This window comes from Candoia aspera, chromosome 6, assembly GCF_035149785.1.
Source record: "Candoia aspera isolate rCanAsp1 chromosome 6, rCanAsp1.hap2, whole genome shotgun sequence".
Taxonomy (NCBI): domain Eukaryota; kingdom Metazoa; phylum Chordata; class Lepidosauria; order Squamata; family Boidae; genus Candoia; species Candoia aspera.
Window position 1 is genome coordinate 81,667,504 of NC_086158.1, and position 19,877 is coordinate 81,687,380.

Genomic DNA, 19,877 nt, shown 5'->3' on the forward strand with positions numbered 1-19,877 from the left:
TAAGTTTTATCATGGGTTAAAGCAATAGTGAAGTATATTGTGTCCCCCTTCCATGTAACAAAAGGAAAATAAGTTTTTAAAAAATTGTTTCAAGGAAAGACCTGTATTGGTCATAGTAGCAGCAGGCTATATGATGGTTGTATTGATAGTAAACAGTACTTTAAAAAGGCAGCATATAAATGCAACAACTAATAAATAGTAAGAGCTTGTGACCCAGCCTCATTTAATGCTACCATCGCAATAGTTGTGAATGTTCTACTGGGAAATATATTCCCCAATATACATTCTAAATCCTTGGAAAATGCAGTGAATCTGTATAACCTTGAAGAAAGGTGTGTGCCTATTTTGTCAGATGGAAGAGAAAAATGTCTATTTATTTATTTCCTTCCTCCAGTTCTATGGAAAAATCTCTCTTTATTCACCTTGGGTACAAATGCCCCACAGGGCATCTTCCTTATTGCAGTTGGCTTGCTATCTTTTTGGACTTGTAGCCACAGAGATCCAAGATTGTCCACCTTTCCTTTTGGCACAGAACCCATTCACAATGCCTGAGTAAACAGAAGGATGAGTAGAGTGTCTTCATCTCTTCAACTAGCTATTCCACTGAATCATGGGAACAACTCATTGCAAACCCAACTATTTTGCTCAGGATTCTATTTAAGAAAGTGTTAATTTTCTTAATATATACAAGGCTTTGCAATTATTAATAAAATTTTTATACTTGCCAACCTTTCCAGGTCTGAGCAATCGATTGCCATACTTCATAAATTATTTCTTCGACACTTACTTGTTGATCAATGAAGACACTCCAGTGGGTAAGTATATTAAGATTTGTGTTCAAAGGGTAAAATCGTACTGTTGCATCTTGTATTGGGGAAAGGGGGAAAAAACAGAAATTCAATTCAGCATTTATACTTTCAAAGGAATGCCTGCTAAACTGCCATTCCTCTTTTTGGGATTATATGCTGTGTGTTTTGACAGTGATTTATATTGTTGTTTATTTTAAAACTTGGTTTGCCCCTCAGAGTCACTTTGGCAACAGCAGCAGCAGCCATATAACTCTAGACAAATTAAACCAACAAAAATAGTCATATGCTAAAATATTACAGTTTCAGTATTTGGGGCTGTTTTCAGAGGCTGATTAACCTGAAACCCCTGAAACAGTCAGAGAAATTAACTAAATACAGAGACAAAAGAATTCCATGGAAAATGTATTTGTGTACCAGGATGTTCGTACATAGGTCTGCTCAATGATTCAATCCCTTTTTACAAGATTGGGAGGAAGTGCTAATAAGCTTCCAATTAGTAATCCAGATTTCCCCCATTCTCTTGTGTTACTGTTTCATGCTCTGTTTTCATTTTTGTTGTTGGGTCGTGGTTTGAATAGAAGAATATCCAGAGTTTAAAAAGGGGAGGACATGGCAATATCCATGGCTTCTTGCAGCTGTTTTGTATCTCCGCTTGTCCACAGAATTAAAGCTTAAGCCTTTTAATAAAACTTGTTAGTTTGAAACAATGCTACCATAGACTAATATGCTTCTCTTTCTACCATGTGTGTATATGAATACCACTTCTGTGTTTTGTTTTTTATTAGTCTTTAATCTATTCTTGGGCCCAAAGGATTGCATGTACTGTTGGCTGAGACTCTCACTCCTCATTTTTTAAGGAGTGAGAATCTCAGAATTAGCAACTGAAAAAATTCTTGGGCTGCAAATACAACTGAAGTCATCTGTATCCTCACCTATGCACTGCCTAGCCATCTATCATTTATCAGGTCACCCAGATCTTTGGAGTCTAAAGCCAGGAATCTGCAAGGAAAAAAAAAACCTCAGTTAAACCTCTGGATTAAAATTCTGTGTCATTTGTTTTGTTTATGAAAATCATAACACCGTGTTGTGAGACCTGATTCATTTTAACAGTTGTACCATAGAGAAGGTCGGGCTAAGAAACCTGCAGTAAGTTTAAAATTATGAAAGAAAAACCCCCAATCCATCCTGCCTCGGCTATCAATGACCTGACTGAGAGCAGAGAATGATGGGTGTGCTTTTAATTGTACCTTTGGCCAAAACATGTCAGAGCTTAATTGACAGATGTAGCTTCTATTTCTTTATTTTGTCAGTGATCAGTTTTAGTAAATGTAAAAATCGATTAGCTTTTTCTCAGCCTTTTTTCCCAGATACTCAGTCCATTAAACCTGATCTTCAATCTGGGTGTTTGGATGGTTTGTAATGCTCTTTGAATTGATTGTAAGACCTATGCATGTGTACCAGCATAGTTTAAGCATGATAGGCTGCTCTCCCTGTTTAAGCTAATAACTCTTATTTTATAGGAGTCCCATAGCAGAACAGTCTTAATTCCCTTGCCTTCTTAAATCTTAAAATTTGTATGTGTCCTTAAAAAGCAGGCTTTTCCTGGACATCTTCTAGACTGTGTCTTTTCTCTCCTTGAGTTCATACCAAGGAGAGTTCATATCACTGCTAGTTCCCACATTTTTATTAAAACTGAAATAAAACTTGGCAGATCTTTTTATGAAAAGATTAAAATTAATCTGATAAGCAGCAACAGGTTTATAAAATTTCATCAGTTCTCAGATCCATAAAGAAAGCCTTGTATCTTATTAGAATTAGAATACACATGACCTATCTTTTCCCCAGAATTCAAAATATTGTTTGCAATGTGTGGATGGGTCTTGATGTTAGATATCTAACTGTAAGCTGTTTTGGATATTAGGTGGCAGTACTCTTAGGGGCTGGGGAAGCTGATGGTGGAACAACACATAAGAGGATGAGCTATCTTTGATTTGATTGGTTAGAAAGACTTGGTTGAAGAAGTGAACCTAGCAGGTAGTTGGGGGAAAGTGACCATATAATGCTGGAATTCTTGATTTTAAGGTAATGAAAAGCCAGTTATCGATGAACAGTATCTTAAAATGGTTTTTAATAAACTCAGAGCAATGAGAAATTGTACTGCATGGCAGGAGAAGCTAAAAAGCAAAGGAGCTCAAGATGAGAGTAACTTTGTTTTAAATAGAACATACCAAAAGCACACTTGGCAAACAATTTCAGTAAGGGGAAAAAAGGGAGGAAAGCAGAAGAAGCTAACACACAGTAGTTGAACAAAAATCTTAATATCTCAAAAAACCAACAAACAAAAAAGGTGCGGAGAGGGACCCACTGCCAAAGAAGAATAGATAGAATTTGTCCACAGTTGAAGAGAGACTGTTAGGCTAAAGGTGATGAAGGGTACAAGACCAATAAAAAAGGACTTCTTCAGATATCTTCAAAGTCAAAGAAAAGGATCTGCATACCAGCTGCTGAGTTAAGGGGACAATATGCTAATAGGCAACAAAGAAAAGGCAAAAGTATTCAAGCCCAGCTTTGTCCAACAAGACAGCGTGTGTTCCACCAGGCAGTTTCAAAGAACAGAATGTGCAGAATTGCGATTTGAGATTGGCAGAAACATAATTAAGAAATAACCAGTTTACTTTGAATGAGTTATCCAGGCATCAACCGAAAAAGCTTGCTAATGGTCCAGCTGAATCTTTCTTTGTTATTTTTGAAACATCTTAGAGAATGAGTGGAGTGTTAATGGTTAAATGTAGTCATATTCAAAAAGTGAAAATTAGAGGATCCAGAGTGCTTCAAACTAGTCTGATAATGACACTTGGGAAGAACAGATTATATGATTGATCTTGTTTGTGAACATCTTGAAGTCAATGTGGTAACTAGCAAAGTCAACATGGATTTGTCACAGATATGTCTTACCAGTCTAATCTTACCAATTAAATAAATTCCTTCCTAGGAATGCTGTAGATGTAATGTATCTTGATTTCATCAAGGCATTTATAAAGTACCCACAGCATTCTGAATAGCAGCTAGTTAAGGGTGAGCTGACTGCATGACAGGTACAGGTAGTCCTTACTTAACAATGGTAATTGGGACTGGAATTTCTGTTGCTAAGCGATGCGGCCTTAAAGCACTACATCACGTGACCACACCACATAGGGAGGGCAGTTCCGGCAGTCCCTGGTTACCATCTTTAAGTGAATCACTATGGGTTGTTAAGTGAGGACCACGTGTGACTACAACTTCTGACTTCCTGCTGGCTTCCCCATTGACTAAGATAAGTAAACCCCTAGAGACAGACATAAAATTGAACATCTTTATAGGTTAGAGGAATGGGCTGAAAGTAACAGAATGAACTTTAGCAGAGTCAGATACAATGTTCTTCACACAGGAACAAAAACCAAATGAACAGATATAGTATGGGGGATATCTGGCAGTAATAGTATCCATGAAAAAAAATTGGCATAAAGGTTAATTAAAAACTAAATATAGATCAGCAGTGTATCTGTTAAAAAAAAAAAAAAAAGGCTAAAGCTGTTTTAGGCTAAACCAACAGAAGCTGAGCTTCCAAATCATAAGATAGAATAGTTCTGTTTGATTCTGTACAAGTCAGAACACACTTCAAATACTAGGTTCAGTTCTGAGATCTAGGTTTAAGAAGTATTCAGACAAAGTGAAACAGGTTCAGAGACAGGATCTGCGAGTGGGATGAACCAAATTCTACAGAGATTTAAGAGGGGAATATTTAGCTTTGAGAAGAAAAGATTGTGGGAATACCACTATTTAAGAATCTGAAAGGATTTCATTAAAAAAGACCAAGACACGTTCTCTGTCATCCCTGAGGGCAGGCATGGAATAATGGATTTAAGTTACAGGAAAGCAAATTAAAACTGAATGTCTGAAGAAAAAACATGCTAAAGGCAACAGCACATTAACAAAGGATTATGACTTTTTCCTGCATTCTCAGCCACTTAATGAATATTAGTGGTAGTAATAGGATAGAAAGCCAGTTTTGTGTAGTGGTTAAGGCACCAGGCTAGAAACTGGGAGATCATTGAGTGCTGGTCCCACCTTAGGCACAAAGCCAATTGGGTGACCTTGGGCCAGTCACGCTCAGCCCTAGGTAGAAGGGAATGGCCAACCACTTCTGAAATCTTACCAAGAAAACTGCAGGGACTAGTCCAGGCCATCACCAGGAGTCAACACAGGGGGCACTTGATAGTTTAGAATATATTTGGATATTGGAGAATGATGCTGTTGGAAAAATGAAGCTAGTTCAGAATGAGGCAATGCTTATTTAGAAACAAGGGGCCTCATTCTAAATTTGCTGTATTTGCCCCCAAACATGTGTTTATTATAAACAGATGTGTGAAAATGTCATACTTTTTGGTACAAATAATTATTTTTCAAACTAAAAATGGTGCCAGGGAAGTGATATGAAAAGTTTTGTTTTAATGTTTCCAAAGAACAAACTATAGTATATTGGTTTTGTTTGGCTTTACGTAGCCTTCCCCATCTTTTACTTTGTAAATCTTCACAGATCTAAAATAAGCATTGCTACACTTTGGATCTCTCCCCTCAAATGGCTTCTAATTAAATTTAATAACCCAGCTATTCTTGTTTTTTATCTAACTCCTATAACTCAAGTATATTAATAAATCTATTTTCCTCCTTCCCATTCTCTGTTCTGTCTCTAACAAATCTCCTATCCTTCTTTTTACCTAGATTGAGTGCAACTGTCTTTCTCATCTTTTCCATGTGATACCTAGAGGAGTGTTAAGCAACAATTAAAGAGATAATTCCCTCTCTAATCACTTACATGAGTAAATTAGTCTTGTCAGGAGCTATTAAGACAGAGAGCTCGGAATTCATTAGGTTAGATTGGACCTATGGAGCTTCTGGCATTGCTGCTAGTCCAAGCTGATTAATTTCCTTGAAAACACCATCAATGCCCATCTGTTTCAGTTAGTCTTTAGAGAGCAATTTTCAGGTGGACTGACCCCCTCGTCAGTTATTTCACCCAGAAGTAATGACTGACACGCACAACCTACTGCAGTGTGAAGAGTAAACTGTGTGAGTGTGTGTGCATGTGCATATATAAAAGTAATATATTCATGCAGATTCCCTTGTTCAAGGCCTGTAGCCTGTATTTATCATGGTTTTAACATCAAGAAGTTTACTTTTCTCCCCTCAGCCTTTAAATATGCAGAACTGCTATGCTCTTTCCCAGTTTTCAGTCCTCCTCCTGTCATTTTCTGCATGGTTAATATGGAAGGCATAATGATGGGGAATGTACTTCCCTTGAAATTTAATTTCTGCTGCCACTTTTTATCCTCTGTGTAAAATTTGGGCATGATTACTATGGGGCTGAAATTGCCCCATAGTAATCATGCCCAAATTGCCTATTTTCACCCTATGGGGTGAAATTACCCTATAGTCTACCATTAGGTACTGGTGTTTGGACAATTCTCAAGTGACTTGGATATGTTCTTATCAGAGTATTTTTGTCATTCAATTGATTGATTATGCTCCATGAGGTTGGAATCAACACTTAGTGACCATATGATATTTTATCCTCAGCTTGATTCTTCATGTTTTCCAACAGTGCATCTGTTGCTGCTGTAAACTGAGTCCATTCACCTTGTTTATTGTTCTGTTGTGCTCTTCTGGTTGTCCTTTCCTTCTACCTTTCCTAGCATTATGGACTTCTCAAGGGAGCTGGATCTTCATGTAATGTGTCCAAAGTGGGGTGGGGGAAGGATAATTTATCCTGGTCATTTGTGTCTCAAGAACTCCAGATTGATTTGTTCTATAATCCATTTGTTTGTTTTTGCCATCCCTATCCCTTTCCCTATCCCTTACCCAGAATTTCTGTGCAACTCTTCCATTTATGATTCTTTTTTTCCATATCCTTCTGTTGACTTTTCCCTGCCCTCTTCACTGTCCCTAATGCTTCTTCTTCAGTCTTCCACTGCTTCAGACAGTGTCAGCCAGGGCCTCCTTAGTGCTGCTACCACCACCACTGTAAAATTATTGTTTTACAATTTATTTAAAATGTATGTATGGATAAAAGTTTGAATCCATGACAAACAGAGCCAACATACAGTTGCAGTGTAAATGCAGCTTTTGGGAGAACAAAAGGCTTCTAATTAAATTTAATACTTAATTGACTTTACATGCCGTAATACATGAGTCTTGGGACAAGTATAATTTCCCAAGACAAACCATGTACAAAGAAGCAAATGAATTAAGACCTTCTTATTTAGATGTTGCAGAAGAATTTTTAAAAAATATATGTATGCATTTATCAATATTTCTAATATTTTCCTATTCTAACAGACTGTATGCAATTTACAACGCAATTCATTACATTTTAAAAATACTATCATATTTCTATCAAATGCTCAGACAGTATCAACATTCAGCTTGGGCCAAATGCAGGATGGAATACTATTATTCAGAGTCTTGATCACCCTTAGCTGGACATCAGGGATCAGACTGTAACTAGCAGCAGTCTCTGTGTACTTATTTATTCAGTTTATATAGCCACCCATCTCACATGCACAACAACTCTGGGCTGCTCACAGAGCTAAGAACAAAAACCATTAAAAACAAGTTAAAACAGTTTAAACATTTAAATATAAAACTCGGGAGGATTGCTGAGAGAGAGAAGTAAGGCTTCTCCCTTCCAGTGACCCAACTCATATGGCATATATTTATCTGATTTATTTGATTTATCCTTCATCTTTCTGCTCTGTCAAGTACTCAAGGTAAAATTTCAAAACAAAAATAGAATATAAACAAGGTCAGGTAGGCATGCAGAGCATGGCTTGAATTCTTTCCAACTCCTTTAGCAAAAGTAGCCACAGGATTTTCTTCTTCAGATGTAACCTGTTGATTCTCTATGGGTGGAAAGGTGTATGTGGAGGGCCTAATCAAAGCACATGCAGATGTGCTGCCTGTGTGTGGATATGAGTTTCTGCTCTCCTCTCATGTTACTTCTGTGGGTGTTGTGTGTATTATGCACTGGGAAGCGTAGGGCCAGCTGCATGTGCTTCTCTCTGAGTAATGGGACTAGAAAGGAGGAGGAAGAATGCTTTAGAATGGTGCAATCACAAGCATTTTGAGCCATTGACCAACTGCATCTTGCATAAGGATGCACTTGATTTTTTTGGAGTGGGGAGGAGGGTTCTCTGCAGTCCTGGGCTGGATCTGGCCCTTGTTTGACCATGATCTTTCTTTTGCCAGCTTCTTCTGCCCCATCAAATCTGGTCCTGTTCTATTTTCAGAGTCATTCTGCTGGTGGGCAGTCAGAGCCCCCTCACCTAATTTCTTTCCAACATTTCTTCAGGTTAGAAAGAATAAAAGGGTGTTAATAACAGTCATCTTCAGTAACAATAAAGTAATGCTTGCTATTTGCCCTAGCACTGCCTTGAACTGCCCAACCCGCATTACGAATATTTAGTTTCTGAAAAAGATTTGAAAAGTATCATCTGGGGGCAGAAAATATGTAATTTGCATATAGTGGAGACTGCTTAGGAAATATTTTGAGAAACATAGGTAAGTAAAATGATTACCAAGGCATTCATTAATACACAGTAAAGAAATATATATTGATCAAGGTGTATGCAGTATTACTAAAGTATTTAATAATTTATTTTAAAAACACAATTGCCACTTGTTTTCAAAATTTCTTGTGGCAATGTTATGGCTTATTCTTTAAGTTAAAAATGTTTCCCCAACAATATATTTTCCTATGTCTGCATTCCTGCCCTCCTCAGTAGAGGTCCCTATCCTGATGCATTTTTAAAGCCCTAGCAATCTGCCCTTCAGGTGGTATAAGGCCTGCAATCCTTTGTCACTGTGGATGCTGCGGTGAATGAGAATTGAAATCTAAAAACATCTGCAGGACACCAAGTTGCCTGTCCCTACTGCCAGGCATCATGCAGCTGGATGAATGTATATGAGTAATAACAATCTAACTTTGATTGCTTTGTCTGAAGATTTCCTAGTCTATGTGAGACTTTCTAAAAATGGTACTCCCATACAAATTCTTTTTGAGATATTAATGGAGCCTGCAGCCGGATGATGTATGCAGGCATCACAATAAATCAAGGTTTATTATGATGGGACTGAACCTAGCCTTCCCCAGGCCTATGTGCTCCTATTTGTAATCTGGCCTTGACTTCAGTGAAGTCCAGAGAGATTACAGATTCAGAAGGTTTCACTACCATCTTTTATCGCTGTAGCCTGGCAGTTGTCTGAATCTGATAAACTGAGTTAATCTTAATTATGATTTTTTCAAAGCAGCCAGACTTCAGGCTTCTTAATCTTTTCCCCATGTCCTTTTCTGCTGAAAATTTCTCTGTTTCCTGTTGCTTTTCCCCTAAGATCATAATGAGTTCATTTGATTCTGGGTTGTAAATAACTACCTTAAGGGAGGCTTGTTACAAGCACAAGTATAATGTGAAAATTCATCTAATATTGAATTTATATATTAGAATGCTTTTAATATAGCATCAGTGTTTCTTATGAACAACTTTTCTCTTCATGAAAGCAGTAAAAATTAATCCTCCTGGTCTGTAATATATGAGATAATCTATTTAATACTGTCTTTAATACTGTTCATATCCTGAAGCTCTTCTTATCATTATTCCAGTTCTAGTATTCCAGGAAATTTCTCCATTATCTTCTATTATGGAGCTATCTTCCTATAGAAGTTTGCCTGAAGATTTTTTTTCTTTACTTCTCTTTTTAAACAAAATAATAATAGAATCCTGGCTTCTCAATTTTAAAAGCTCCATGTTCAGTTCTGGGGTACCATGGTATGCATCTGTTTCACTGTAAGCATTTATGTATAATTTGTATTTACTTTTTAATGATGGTTTAAAACAACCTTCAGATTTAGTACAACTCCCAGTGTTGTTTCATGTGATTGATCTGGAGCAGCACAGGGTTCTGAGCAACATCAAATTCAGACACAATTTTAATTTCTTACAGTGGCTTAATAGAGCTTTTTGAGAAATAAAAATGTAGACTAGACTTACCACTCAGCACTATCCTGAGTACGTGCTAGCCCCCCTATGCTGAAGATAGGCCCACCCTGGTTGGGGGGCACATCTGGTAGATGCTTCATGATGTATTTTGAAGAGCATTATGTTTTAATCCTGCATTGTTGGTGGATGTAAGTCACTCAGGGCCTTTGAGAATTGAATGGCATAGAAGCTGTAGTAAGAAACCAAATAAATGATAATTGAGCAGTATAGAAGCTAAATAACTAAGTAAGTAAATAAATGACAACTGTAAACTTCCCTTTAGCTTTTCTGAAATGAAACTCTTAGCTCTTTGTTACCTGGATCCCGTTATTGTGTGTGTGTGTGAATGACATATGGCTGCCTATCTCATGTAATAACATTATGTGGCTCACAACAATTCATAAAAAAGGCATAGTTCAAAACAGAAGTATCCTTCCCCCCAGGCACCAGACCAATCATCCTCACAGCTCAACCCTCATCCTAGCCCAATTCTTGCGAGAGAAGCCAGGTCTTCACAGCCCTCTGGAAGGCTAAAAGGGTAGGAATCCTTCAGATCTCAGGAGGGAGGCTGTTCCAAAGGGCTGGGGTGGCCACTGAAAAGGTGTATCTCCAAGGTCCCATCAGATGGCAACATTTAAGGGAAGGGACCTGGAGCACCCCCATCTTAACTTAGTAAGATGGGCTGATACCATCAGGGAGAGTTGGTCCCACAAGTAACCTGGACCTATGCCATGTAGCTCTTTAAAGGTGATACCCATGTAAGGTTTTAAAGGTGATAACCAGGTGGTAACCATGACAGTTGATCAAAAGCAATGAAAAGACTATAAGCCAAAACTGAAGGATATCCAGCAACATATAAACATCTCACTGTATGCATGGCAATGGGGAACTGGAAAATAGAGGGCACCTCCATGATGGTTCATTGAGCACATGGAGAGTTTTTTAAAATTATGGGAGCTAAGGTGACCTCCCCTTTCCCTGCATTGCAAGTGTCTTCAGAAATTCTTTTGCTCCTAGTTAGAAAACCAGGAGAAAAAAACTTGCAGGAAGTAAAGAATCTTGTGAACACCGGGGATAAAATTGGCCCAGCCTTGAGTCCACTAAGTCCTTTGAGGCTCAGACGTGGGGTTCTAGAGCTCTAGCTTATCCAGAAATATTGTCCATCCCATATGGCTGCATAAAATCCTATCTCAATGAACCGCAATTTGACAGATTAACAGCAGCCTGATGCCCTCTTCTTTGTAGTAACCAAATCCTTATAATAATGCATGGAGATCCTAAGTCAACAACGTATGTGGAATATTCATTGTAGATGTGAAACTATACTTCTTACTAGAGAGACGAAATTGGCTGAAACTTCAGATATAAATTATATCATATAATATAAATTATATCAAAGATGAATTTTCACAGTTTGAATTGTTCCATTAAGAGCCTGTAAGTTTGTTTGTATTTCTTCAGAATGAGGTCAAGAGTTTGAAGAATTAAATTACTGCTTGCAATTACACTGTTTTAAAACACTAGTTTTGCAGTATATTTAAGCACATGATTTAGTAACTTTATTTTGTGACTAGAAACTGTGCTTACAGGTAAATATATATGGAGGATACCTAATTATTCTCTGTTTACCTCTGTGTATGTGCAAGTGTATGCATATTTGTGCTTTCAGATTATAGCTTGCCTATATTTATGATACAGTAGCAAGTTTCCTTTCATCTTTATTACACAAGTAATCTTAGATTGCAAGCTTGCTGAGGTTGTGAACATTTTAATGTGTCTATATGGCTCTTAGATTTTATTTATTTATTGCAGTATTTATATACTGCCTTTGGGGCAAAGCACAGCATGGCAGTTTAAAACAACCATATAACATATTTCATTTGTCACCAATTATGTTAATATTTTCTTTGCAAAAAGTTGGTAGAATGAACAGAGTACAAGTGTAGGGTAGGAGAATGTAATAAAGGGGTTGATGACATATATTGAATGAGTGTTGCAAATGTTTTTTTTAATGAACACATGAATGAAATATCTTACACCAAGCAACTAAAGGACTGTCCCAATCAGAAGAGTTTTCCCCCGCTGTTCCAGGCTAAATAGGATTTGTCACACTTAGAACTCTATAGGGAGGAATTTACTGTAAAATATATAGCACAGGTATTAATGAAGGACACACACACATCCATATACATATTCAGAAGGTAGTTTTAAATGACACAATAAATGAGATAAGTAGCAGCAAGTTCATTGCTAAGTTTTAAATATAGGTACGACTTTTGACAAGATATTGTATTTTTTTTATTTATGTTTTGAATATCTGTAGACATGGTTGGAGAAGACCCGTATTAGACTACAGTAGCAAAAAAATCAGGAAGACCTGGTTTTACTAATTTTATTAAAAGGCTCATGAATGCTTATGCCTTTTAATAAAATTTGTTAGCCGGAAAAGATGCTACCAGATGCCTTTCCATCTTTTTAATACCCGTAGAACTTTGGTGAAAGAACACTTCTACATCTATGGAATTTAATTAAGTAGATTTATATGTATGAGAGTAAAAAAGAAACTCAAACCATATGTATAAATGGTCTCTTGGTTTTACAGTTCCAGCATAATACAACTGCTAAATATATTAACCATAAACATGAACAAACATTTGCTTAAAAATTGCAAATTTGTACTCGTTGGCTCTTTATATTATACACTGGAAGAAAAAAATTGAAACAACTCAGTGAAACATTAGCCGCTTCAAGGGCTGAAATCAATCTACATATTCCTTTAAAAAATTAATTTAAATTAAAAAATTTAAATTAAAAAATTTAAAAACCCTAAAAAATTAATTTAAATTAATAAACAACACCGCTTATTAATTAGTAACATTTCATTCCAGCATGTTGCAGTGTCAAAATGATTTGCCGTGTACAACAATGTTCATGATTTCTTTTTTCCTTTCTGAAATATGTTTTAACCATTATGTTGATATTAACCTATAAAATCAGAGGTAGCCTGATATTAGTATCAACAAAGTATCAACAAAGGCAAGCAACACTGAATAAGTCTGAACTTCCTTTAAACTTTTTATGTCTTGGTTGTACACATTCGGTTCCCCTGAATGCCGTACATTCAATGGAATCATTTCAGCTACTGCAGGATTTCCCAAGGAACAGGGGAAAAAACCCTAATAACTTCCACTTAAATTGTTAAGCAATTGTCACCTTCATTAGAAGTAAGAGTAGTTAAGTATCTCTGGTAAAAATGAGTCCGTTGCAGTATAGTTCTTGGGTAAGTCTAATGATCATTGCCCACCATTTGGAAAAAAAATACAGTACAGAGGGCCTTGTTAATAGACTTTAGTACTGTCAGACTCTTTAAAAGAATACAAAGAGAAGTTTCATTACCTAAGTTAAACTGCTTCTGGAAACTATTGCAGTATTTTTTTTTATTTCACAAAATTCAGCAGAAGTAATTAATTGAGAGTATACAGATTTTCATAGCATAATATAATTAACTGCATAATATATATAATATAATTCACTGCATGGAGTCAGTTCTGTTCAGGGGTTAAGAGTTGCGGACGAAAAGAAGAAAAGAAAAAGAAAGCCAGGATGGAAATAACTCATGACTTGCACTATTAGGAGATTTTTGTTGTATTTTATTTATCTTTATTTTATTTCCATGTGTTTATTGCTTTAGTGTATAAAAGGGAGGGGAAAAAACAAAACAAAAACATCTTATGATACATTACAAAAAAAACAGGTCAGTTTTAAAGATGGCATTCCATCTTTTACACACAGAATAAAAGACTCAGTTCATAAGCAGAGAGCAAGCATGCCATCAGTCTAAAACTGTGAACCTGGAATAGCACTATCTTTCCATTCTGATAAAATCTGATTTTACAACTCCAACATAATGAAGTTGGCAACTTTTTTCTTAGGTATCCAATTAATATGAAACCAAAACTTTTGATTAATCTCATGTTAAGAACGTAAGAAACATATCTGATAGTCTTTGAAACTGTTAACCATTGCTCTAACTTTTTAGTCAAAGTTCGTGCAAATAACCAATATCAAACTTAGAAATATTGTCTGTTAAACCATACAACGCATTTGGAATAATATAAAATACATTTCAGTGCTAATAAGGAGTTTGACATGTTGCTAATGCATCTGGATCAAATTGTAAAGTCAAAATAAAAACTGAATATATTATCATTATGCAGCTTTAGGCAATCCAAATACCTCTTGTAATGCTGCAGCTAGTTTAAAAAAATGGTTGTCAATAAGCTGGTCTAAAGCATTAATACCCCTATTAGCCCATGAAATTCCTCTCCCCACAAAGAGAAATATTCACAATCAATTTCCAATCTGGGATTATTGAATTTATCATGAAAATAAGGATCAAAGTTATATTTCTGTCCCATAGATGCCTTACAACTTTTAAGGCTGGAAATAATTTTGACTAAAGAAAAAAAAAGTAACTCTTGCCAAGATATCAGAGGGATGATATATCTCCTGAGAGATAAGACATTGCCTCTTAATCATTCATTTGAAAAAGGCATTAGGAATAGAAAAAAATAAAAAAATAAAAAGCATTATGAATTGAAAAAGACAAAAATATAGAAATACTAGAAAAAAAAATTGAACCGTAGCTGACTCCTCCACTTTCCCATCATAGCCATTTCTCGTGCACTGAGAAATAAAAGCAAATAGTTTGAGGTTGTGAAAGTGTACAACATTTGTGATCTCATGTACAGAAAAGCTGTGTAAATATAATATGGGACCACATTATGATGTATGCCTTAACGTGAAAGTTGTTGCATATATGAAATAATACTTTTGTTAACCAAGAGTAAATGGAAATCTCTCTCCACTCTTCATGAACTAGGTCAAGTTTAAATGCACTTCAGTAACAAATAGAAAGTTGTGTTTTTATTCCCTGTAAGGATTAGCAAAATGTACTGAGAGAACCTGAAAATATTAGTCTTACTGTATGCCAGGAAAGAAAATTTATCTTCCATAAAAAGAAATTTAATATTCTCCTACAATTACTTTTCTTCTTGTCTCTGATGTAAACATTTAATGGCTGGATTCACACATACTAATAAGCCACGTTTTATTTTAAGCATGGTTTATTAAATAAATGGATTCTCACTACAGTAAATCGTGTTTATGATTTACAGACTACAACAGTCATGTTCATACAGTACCTGATAACCAAAACCAAAGTACATTAGGACTCAGTGCAGTGTGTGAATCCAACTAGGATACTGGTTATAATTATGAAATTTACTTCTATGATGGACTGATGTTATAGTTATTCAGTGGTCTTTCCCAGTCTAGTGAGCTGCAGATTGTTAGCCTTTCGAGGTAGACCAGACTAGGAGACCAAAGTCATATAGGCTAATACTACTTTTATCATAAGGTTACAGTAACAGAATCTTACAAGTCTGAATGTGCTCCCCCCACCCTTCTATCTTCATGAGAATTAGGGAGGGTCTTATCTGAGACATTTTCTCAGTTCTGTTCTGGACTCAGGGTTTTTTGTCTGACCATTGTCTTTGTAGTGGCTCTTCCTCCTGTTCCTCAAGGTCATTCCTTCTACCCATCACACAGATACATTTGTACTTTGATCCCTATAATTTATTTATATATTTCTTTATGAGACTTATATGACCACCAGTCATATTCACAATAATCCTAAGTGGCTCACAACCATCACCAATAAAAACATAAAGGTAAGACAACAGACCCACACTTTACAAAGAAAACCTCACACTTCCCACCATGGCACCATGGCATCATCATACCAACTCCATATTTGCTAGTCTGAGAGAAGAGCCAGGTCTTCACAGCCTTCCAGAAGGCCAAGAGGGTAGGGGACCTCCTGATCTTAGGGGGGCGGGCTGTTCCAAAGGGCTGGGGCAGCCACAGAGAAGGCTACCAACGAGGGAGAAGGTCATTTAAGTGTTATAAAAAGACTTCTAGTCCTCTGTTATTTTGCTAGCCTTTTAAATTGCAGACGTGGTTGAGCAATTGGTAGATTAGTACAGTGTTTCTTAAACTTTTTTCTCCAAGGACCCCTTCCCACTTTTAAAAATTATGGAGGATTCCAAAAGAGCTTTTTTTTGTATGGGTTATATTTATTGATATTTACCACAGTAAAAATGAAAATTAATGCATTCGCTGCTGCTACCGCTTCTCACAATAGTTTGATGGGATTTTAATACTGTATAATTTTCAACATAGGCTGGCAAATAATTTGATTTTGAGGGCCCCTGATAGGGTCTTGGGGAACTCCCAAGATCCTAGGACCACACTTTAAGAAACACTGGATTAGCATATCACCTCATTCCACTGAAGTATAGCCATTGTTTTTTTTCCTGTGAGTAAGGCACATTTGCCTTTGTCTGTTTTTTTTTAAGCAGATGTTTTCTTGATGCTCTTTCACTATAAAGGGGAGGGGGAAAATCTTCTCTGTGGATAGCATTCTTCACTGTCCTAGAGAATTCAGCCTTGTGACTGGAATATTGTCCGTCTGCAGTCTTGTCAGGTACCTAGTTGTGAGTGGCAGGTTATTGAAAGCAAATCAACCAAAAGCTATTACGTCCTTACTTCAGTGGAGTTTGAAAAATAGTCATAAATTAATGTTCAGTGCTGGATTCTAAGAAAATTCCCTGCCATTATCCCAAAATGCATCAGGTCATCATTTTTTTAAAAAAGAATATAGCGTTTAAAACAAAGAATGGGAGCCTGAGACATTGGACTCTGTGTGGACAACAATTTATAGAGGTTCAGTTCTTCTGCACCTTTTCCTTTGTACAGCAGGAGCTATTCCATCACTTTAAAAAAATATTCTGGTATGAATAAGCCAAGCATTTTTCCTTCGCATGTCACACACTGCTGGTTTTACAGGGGATAGAAAAAAGAGCCAATACATTAGAGCCACTGGCCAAGTTCTCCTGATCCAACACCGGAAAATAAATTCAGGGATTTGTAGGAGCTCACTCCCAAAAAAGACAGTAGTAGTATATCAGACAGGGATGTCCATGGAGAGGGGTAAAAAAGCCAAGATGGCAGGCATAACGGATTGAAGTCCCACCCCTTTTTAACATGCAAGTCATCAAACGCATGTAGAAGGGCCAGAGCTTTGATCACATGGTCACTTTGTGCCCTTCTTGGGGACACCCCTGATAACAATTCTACATTTATTGATCTTTTAAATGAGTATACTTAGGATTTGAATAACTTTCCATCCCTACCTTGAACTCTGTTCTTTAGTTATTTTCATCCTTTTAAAATATTTTTGTGGTTAGTGCTAGAAAGGAGCTTACCTGCTCAGTGTGCAGCTCTCCTAAGTTTTACTGGTGGTACACAAGGCAAAAGTATCTTCATTACTAGGTCAGTTGTAACTATAACAAATAGTAACTCCTCACTGCTGACCAGAACATTTGAGAAAGTACCAACTCCTGAGGAGCCACTTGACCAGTGCTACCATATCTGTAAAGTTATGGTATCTGTACTTAAATATGGATAACCACTAGTTTTAGAGTTTTCTGTATTTCTCTACTTGCATCTAACGATCATCTAAACATTTGTAGCCCATGTAAAGTAGCCCTATAGTTGCTACACAATTTGTAGTGGGTAGCTCCTAAATTTGTACTAAAACAAAGGGTGAGAACTCATCCAGGCTCAGAAAAGAACAGGAAATTAAAACTCAAAATCATATACAGTACATTCTAACTAATTAAGATGGAATACCAAAGTCTAAAGTAGTTTGAATGCTGTTTCTTATTACCTTAATCTTTAAGGCCTCTAAGGAAAAAAATTGCACTTCTAAGCTATCTAATTTGAAAATATTCTGTCTGGCAGAGGTAAGGGACTGAGAGGGCAAGGAGAATCAACTAGTCAAGGACAAAAGCCATTAAACCAGTCTTATCAAGAAGCTAGAACCAGATGATTCAAATCAGTCCATAGGTCCAAAACAATAAGTACTAGATTTAAGAAGGGCCATGCTACAAGAATGGGGTCTGGGTGGAGCTTGATATGATTTCCATAATCTCAGATTTCAAATAAGGTGGTAGGATGAGCTGAAAGAACATAGTTTCCAGTAGCTATCTGCCTCTGACCCTGCCTCATAAAGCTCACAAGCTCAGCTGATGCTTATCATTCTGACTCATAAGGAGGCTGTTTCTCCCAAGGAATCTGACCCTGCAGTCTGGCACTCCCCTGCAGCTCATGCCTCTGTTTCTTCAGTTGGCAGCATTGATGCTCAGGAGCTATGAATAATAGCTGTATAGCCTGAAAAATGTCACAGGAACTGGTTCTGCTTCAGCCTCTGCTCCCTGGCCTGTGCCCTGAGTCACAGCAGGCACCTCCAGAGCCTCATTATCATCTCCTGATACCTCCTCCTCCAGGGAAGAACCCAGAGCAGACATGACAGATAGTCCTGAATAATTGGCATTATTCACTGTCCCATTAACTGAATGCATCTGTCCATGCAGAATGAACAAGATTGAAATGTTGGACATTGCTTCCATTTGAGGGATATTGGTTGGTTCAATTTTTTCCTTTCGTTTTTGGATGAAGGTTAAGTATCCTTGTATCCGATAAGAATCCAGTATCTCTGATAGCATGTCTATATTCTCTGCTATTGCTCGTACAACACATCAACAGTTACAGTTGCTTTTGTCTTACGGAAACTTCTCATTTCCTTAAGACAAAACTGTCTTTTTCTTGTTTTAATTCTCTCCTGTACTCAGATAACAACAGTGGATCACATGAACTTTGTCCTCCCACCAGGAACATGAGTACCACAGCACTGGGCTGCTTTGTAGGGCTGTTATGCTACTTCAATCTCAGATATGTCTTCTGTAATATAGATATGCTAACAGTGGACCTTAGTTGCATGTATTGGGAGGGAAACCTCTCACAGCATGAAAGAAAACATGAATTAAGATCTGAACTATGTCCTGGATTCCTTTACCTATACGTAGTGTACATAATCGTTTATATCTTTATAGCTTCAGAGGTGGCAGCCCCTGGCTGATCTTATCAGGGCATAGGGGCTAAACTGGGTCAGCACTACTTAGTACTTGGATGGAAGATTGGCAGGAAATGCCAGGGCTAGAAGCTAGACTGGGAACTACAAAAGTATCCCAGAAGAAGGAAAAGCCAAACCTCTTCCATGTTACTGCCAAGAAACTGCATAGTTGTGTCCATGTAGTCACTGGGGTGAACTTAAAGAGAGAACACTTCATTTACCTGATTGGCCAACCATAGCCACATGGAGGATCTTTCCCCATTTGCACTACCATGGTATATTCATGCCCTGGCAAAGTGTTTTGCCTGTTCTATCCCAAGCAGCTGCCTTCATTTTGTCCCTTACGTTATTCTTAGTTGCACTGTCGTTCAAGTAATATCTTCTCCCTTATTCTGAAATTGTTGAAAGGCAACCACGTGGTATAAAAGATGTTACTTTTCCTTGGAAGTAACTTGGGTGGCTGCATTGATTTGTAAAAGAGGCATAAAGGAGATTAAGAATCAGCAATGAGGTCATCAACTCTGCTGCTGGTAGTTTTCTGCTAATTCAAAAAAAAAAAAAAGTGGATAGCAATAGGGAAAGGCTCTAAATTTTAGAGCAGAAATCAACCAATAAAGTTCCCTCTCTGGATAGTGTGACAGTCATGGTTTTACTTCATTCAGTGGCTGAGAAAATCTGGAAATGGAGGGAATGAATGGACATGGTCTCATGTCTCTAATGTTATATGTATATGTATATGTATATGTACATGTACATGTATATATATATATATATATATCGTATGATGAGTACATGACAAAAGAAAAGGCAAATATATACACACAGTCCACACAATTATATATATTGTTGACTTCTGATGTGGGGTGGTATAATATTGCTGAGTATTGGTAACCAGTACACAGAGGTAGAATGCAGTGTGCTCGAGATGATGCACATTGTCTGGCGGAGCTGAACATCGAC

The 19,877-nt window shown here is 37.0% G+C and overlaps 1 protein-coding gene across 1 annotated transcript in view; it reads left to right on the forward strand.

Annotated features, from left to right (window-relative positions):
* The window catches only part of CDH23 (cadherin related 23), a 537,138-nt gene that overhangs the window by 45,803 nt on the left and 471,458 nt on the right, over positions 1-19,877 (forward strand). Inside the window, exon 2 of the mRNA XM_063307837.1 lies at positions 738-815. Within this exon, the coding sequence (XP_063163907.1) occupies positions 738-815 (78 nt within the window). The remainder of the gene's footprint in view (positions 1-737; positions 816-19,877) is intronic.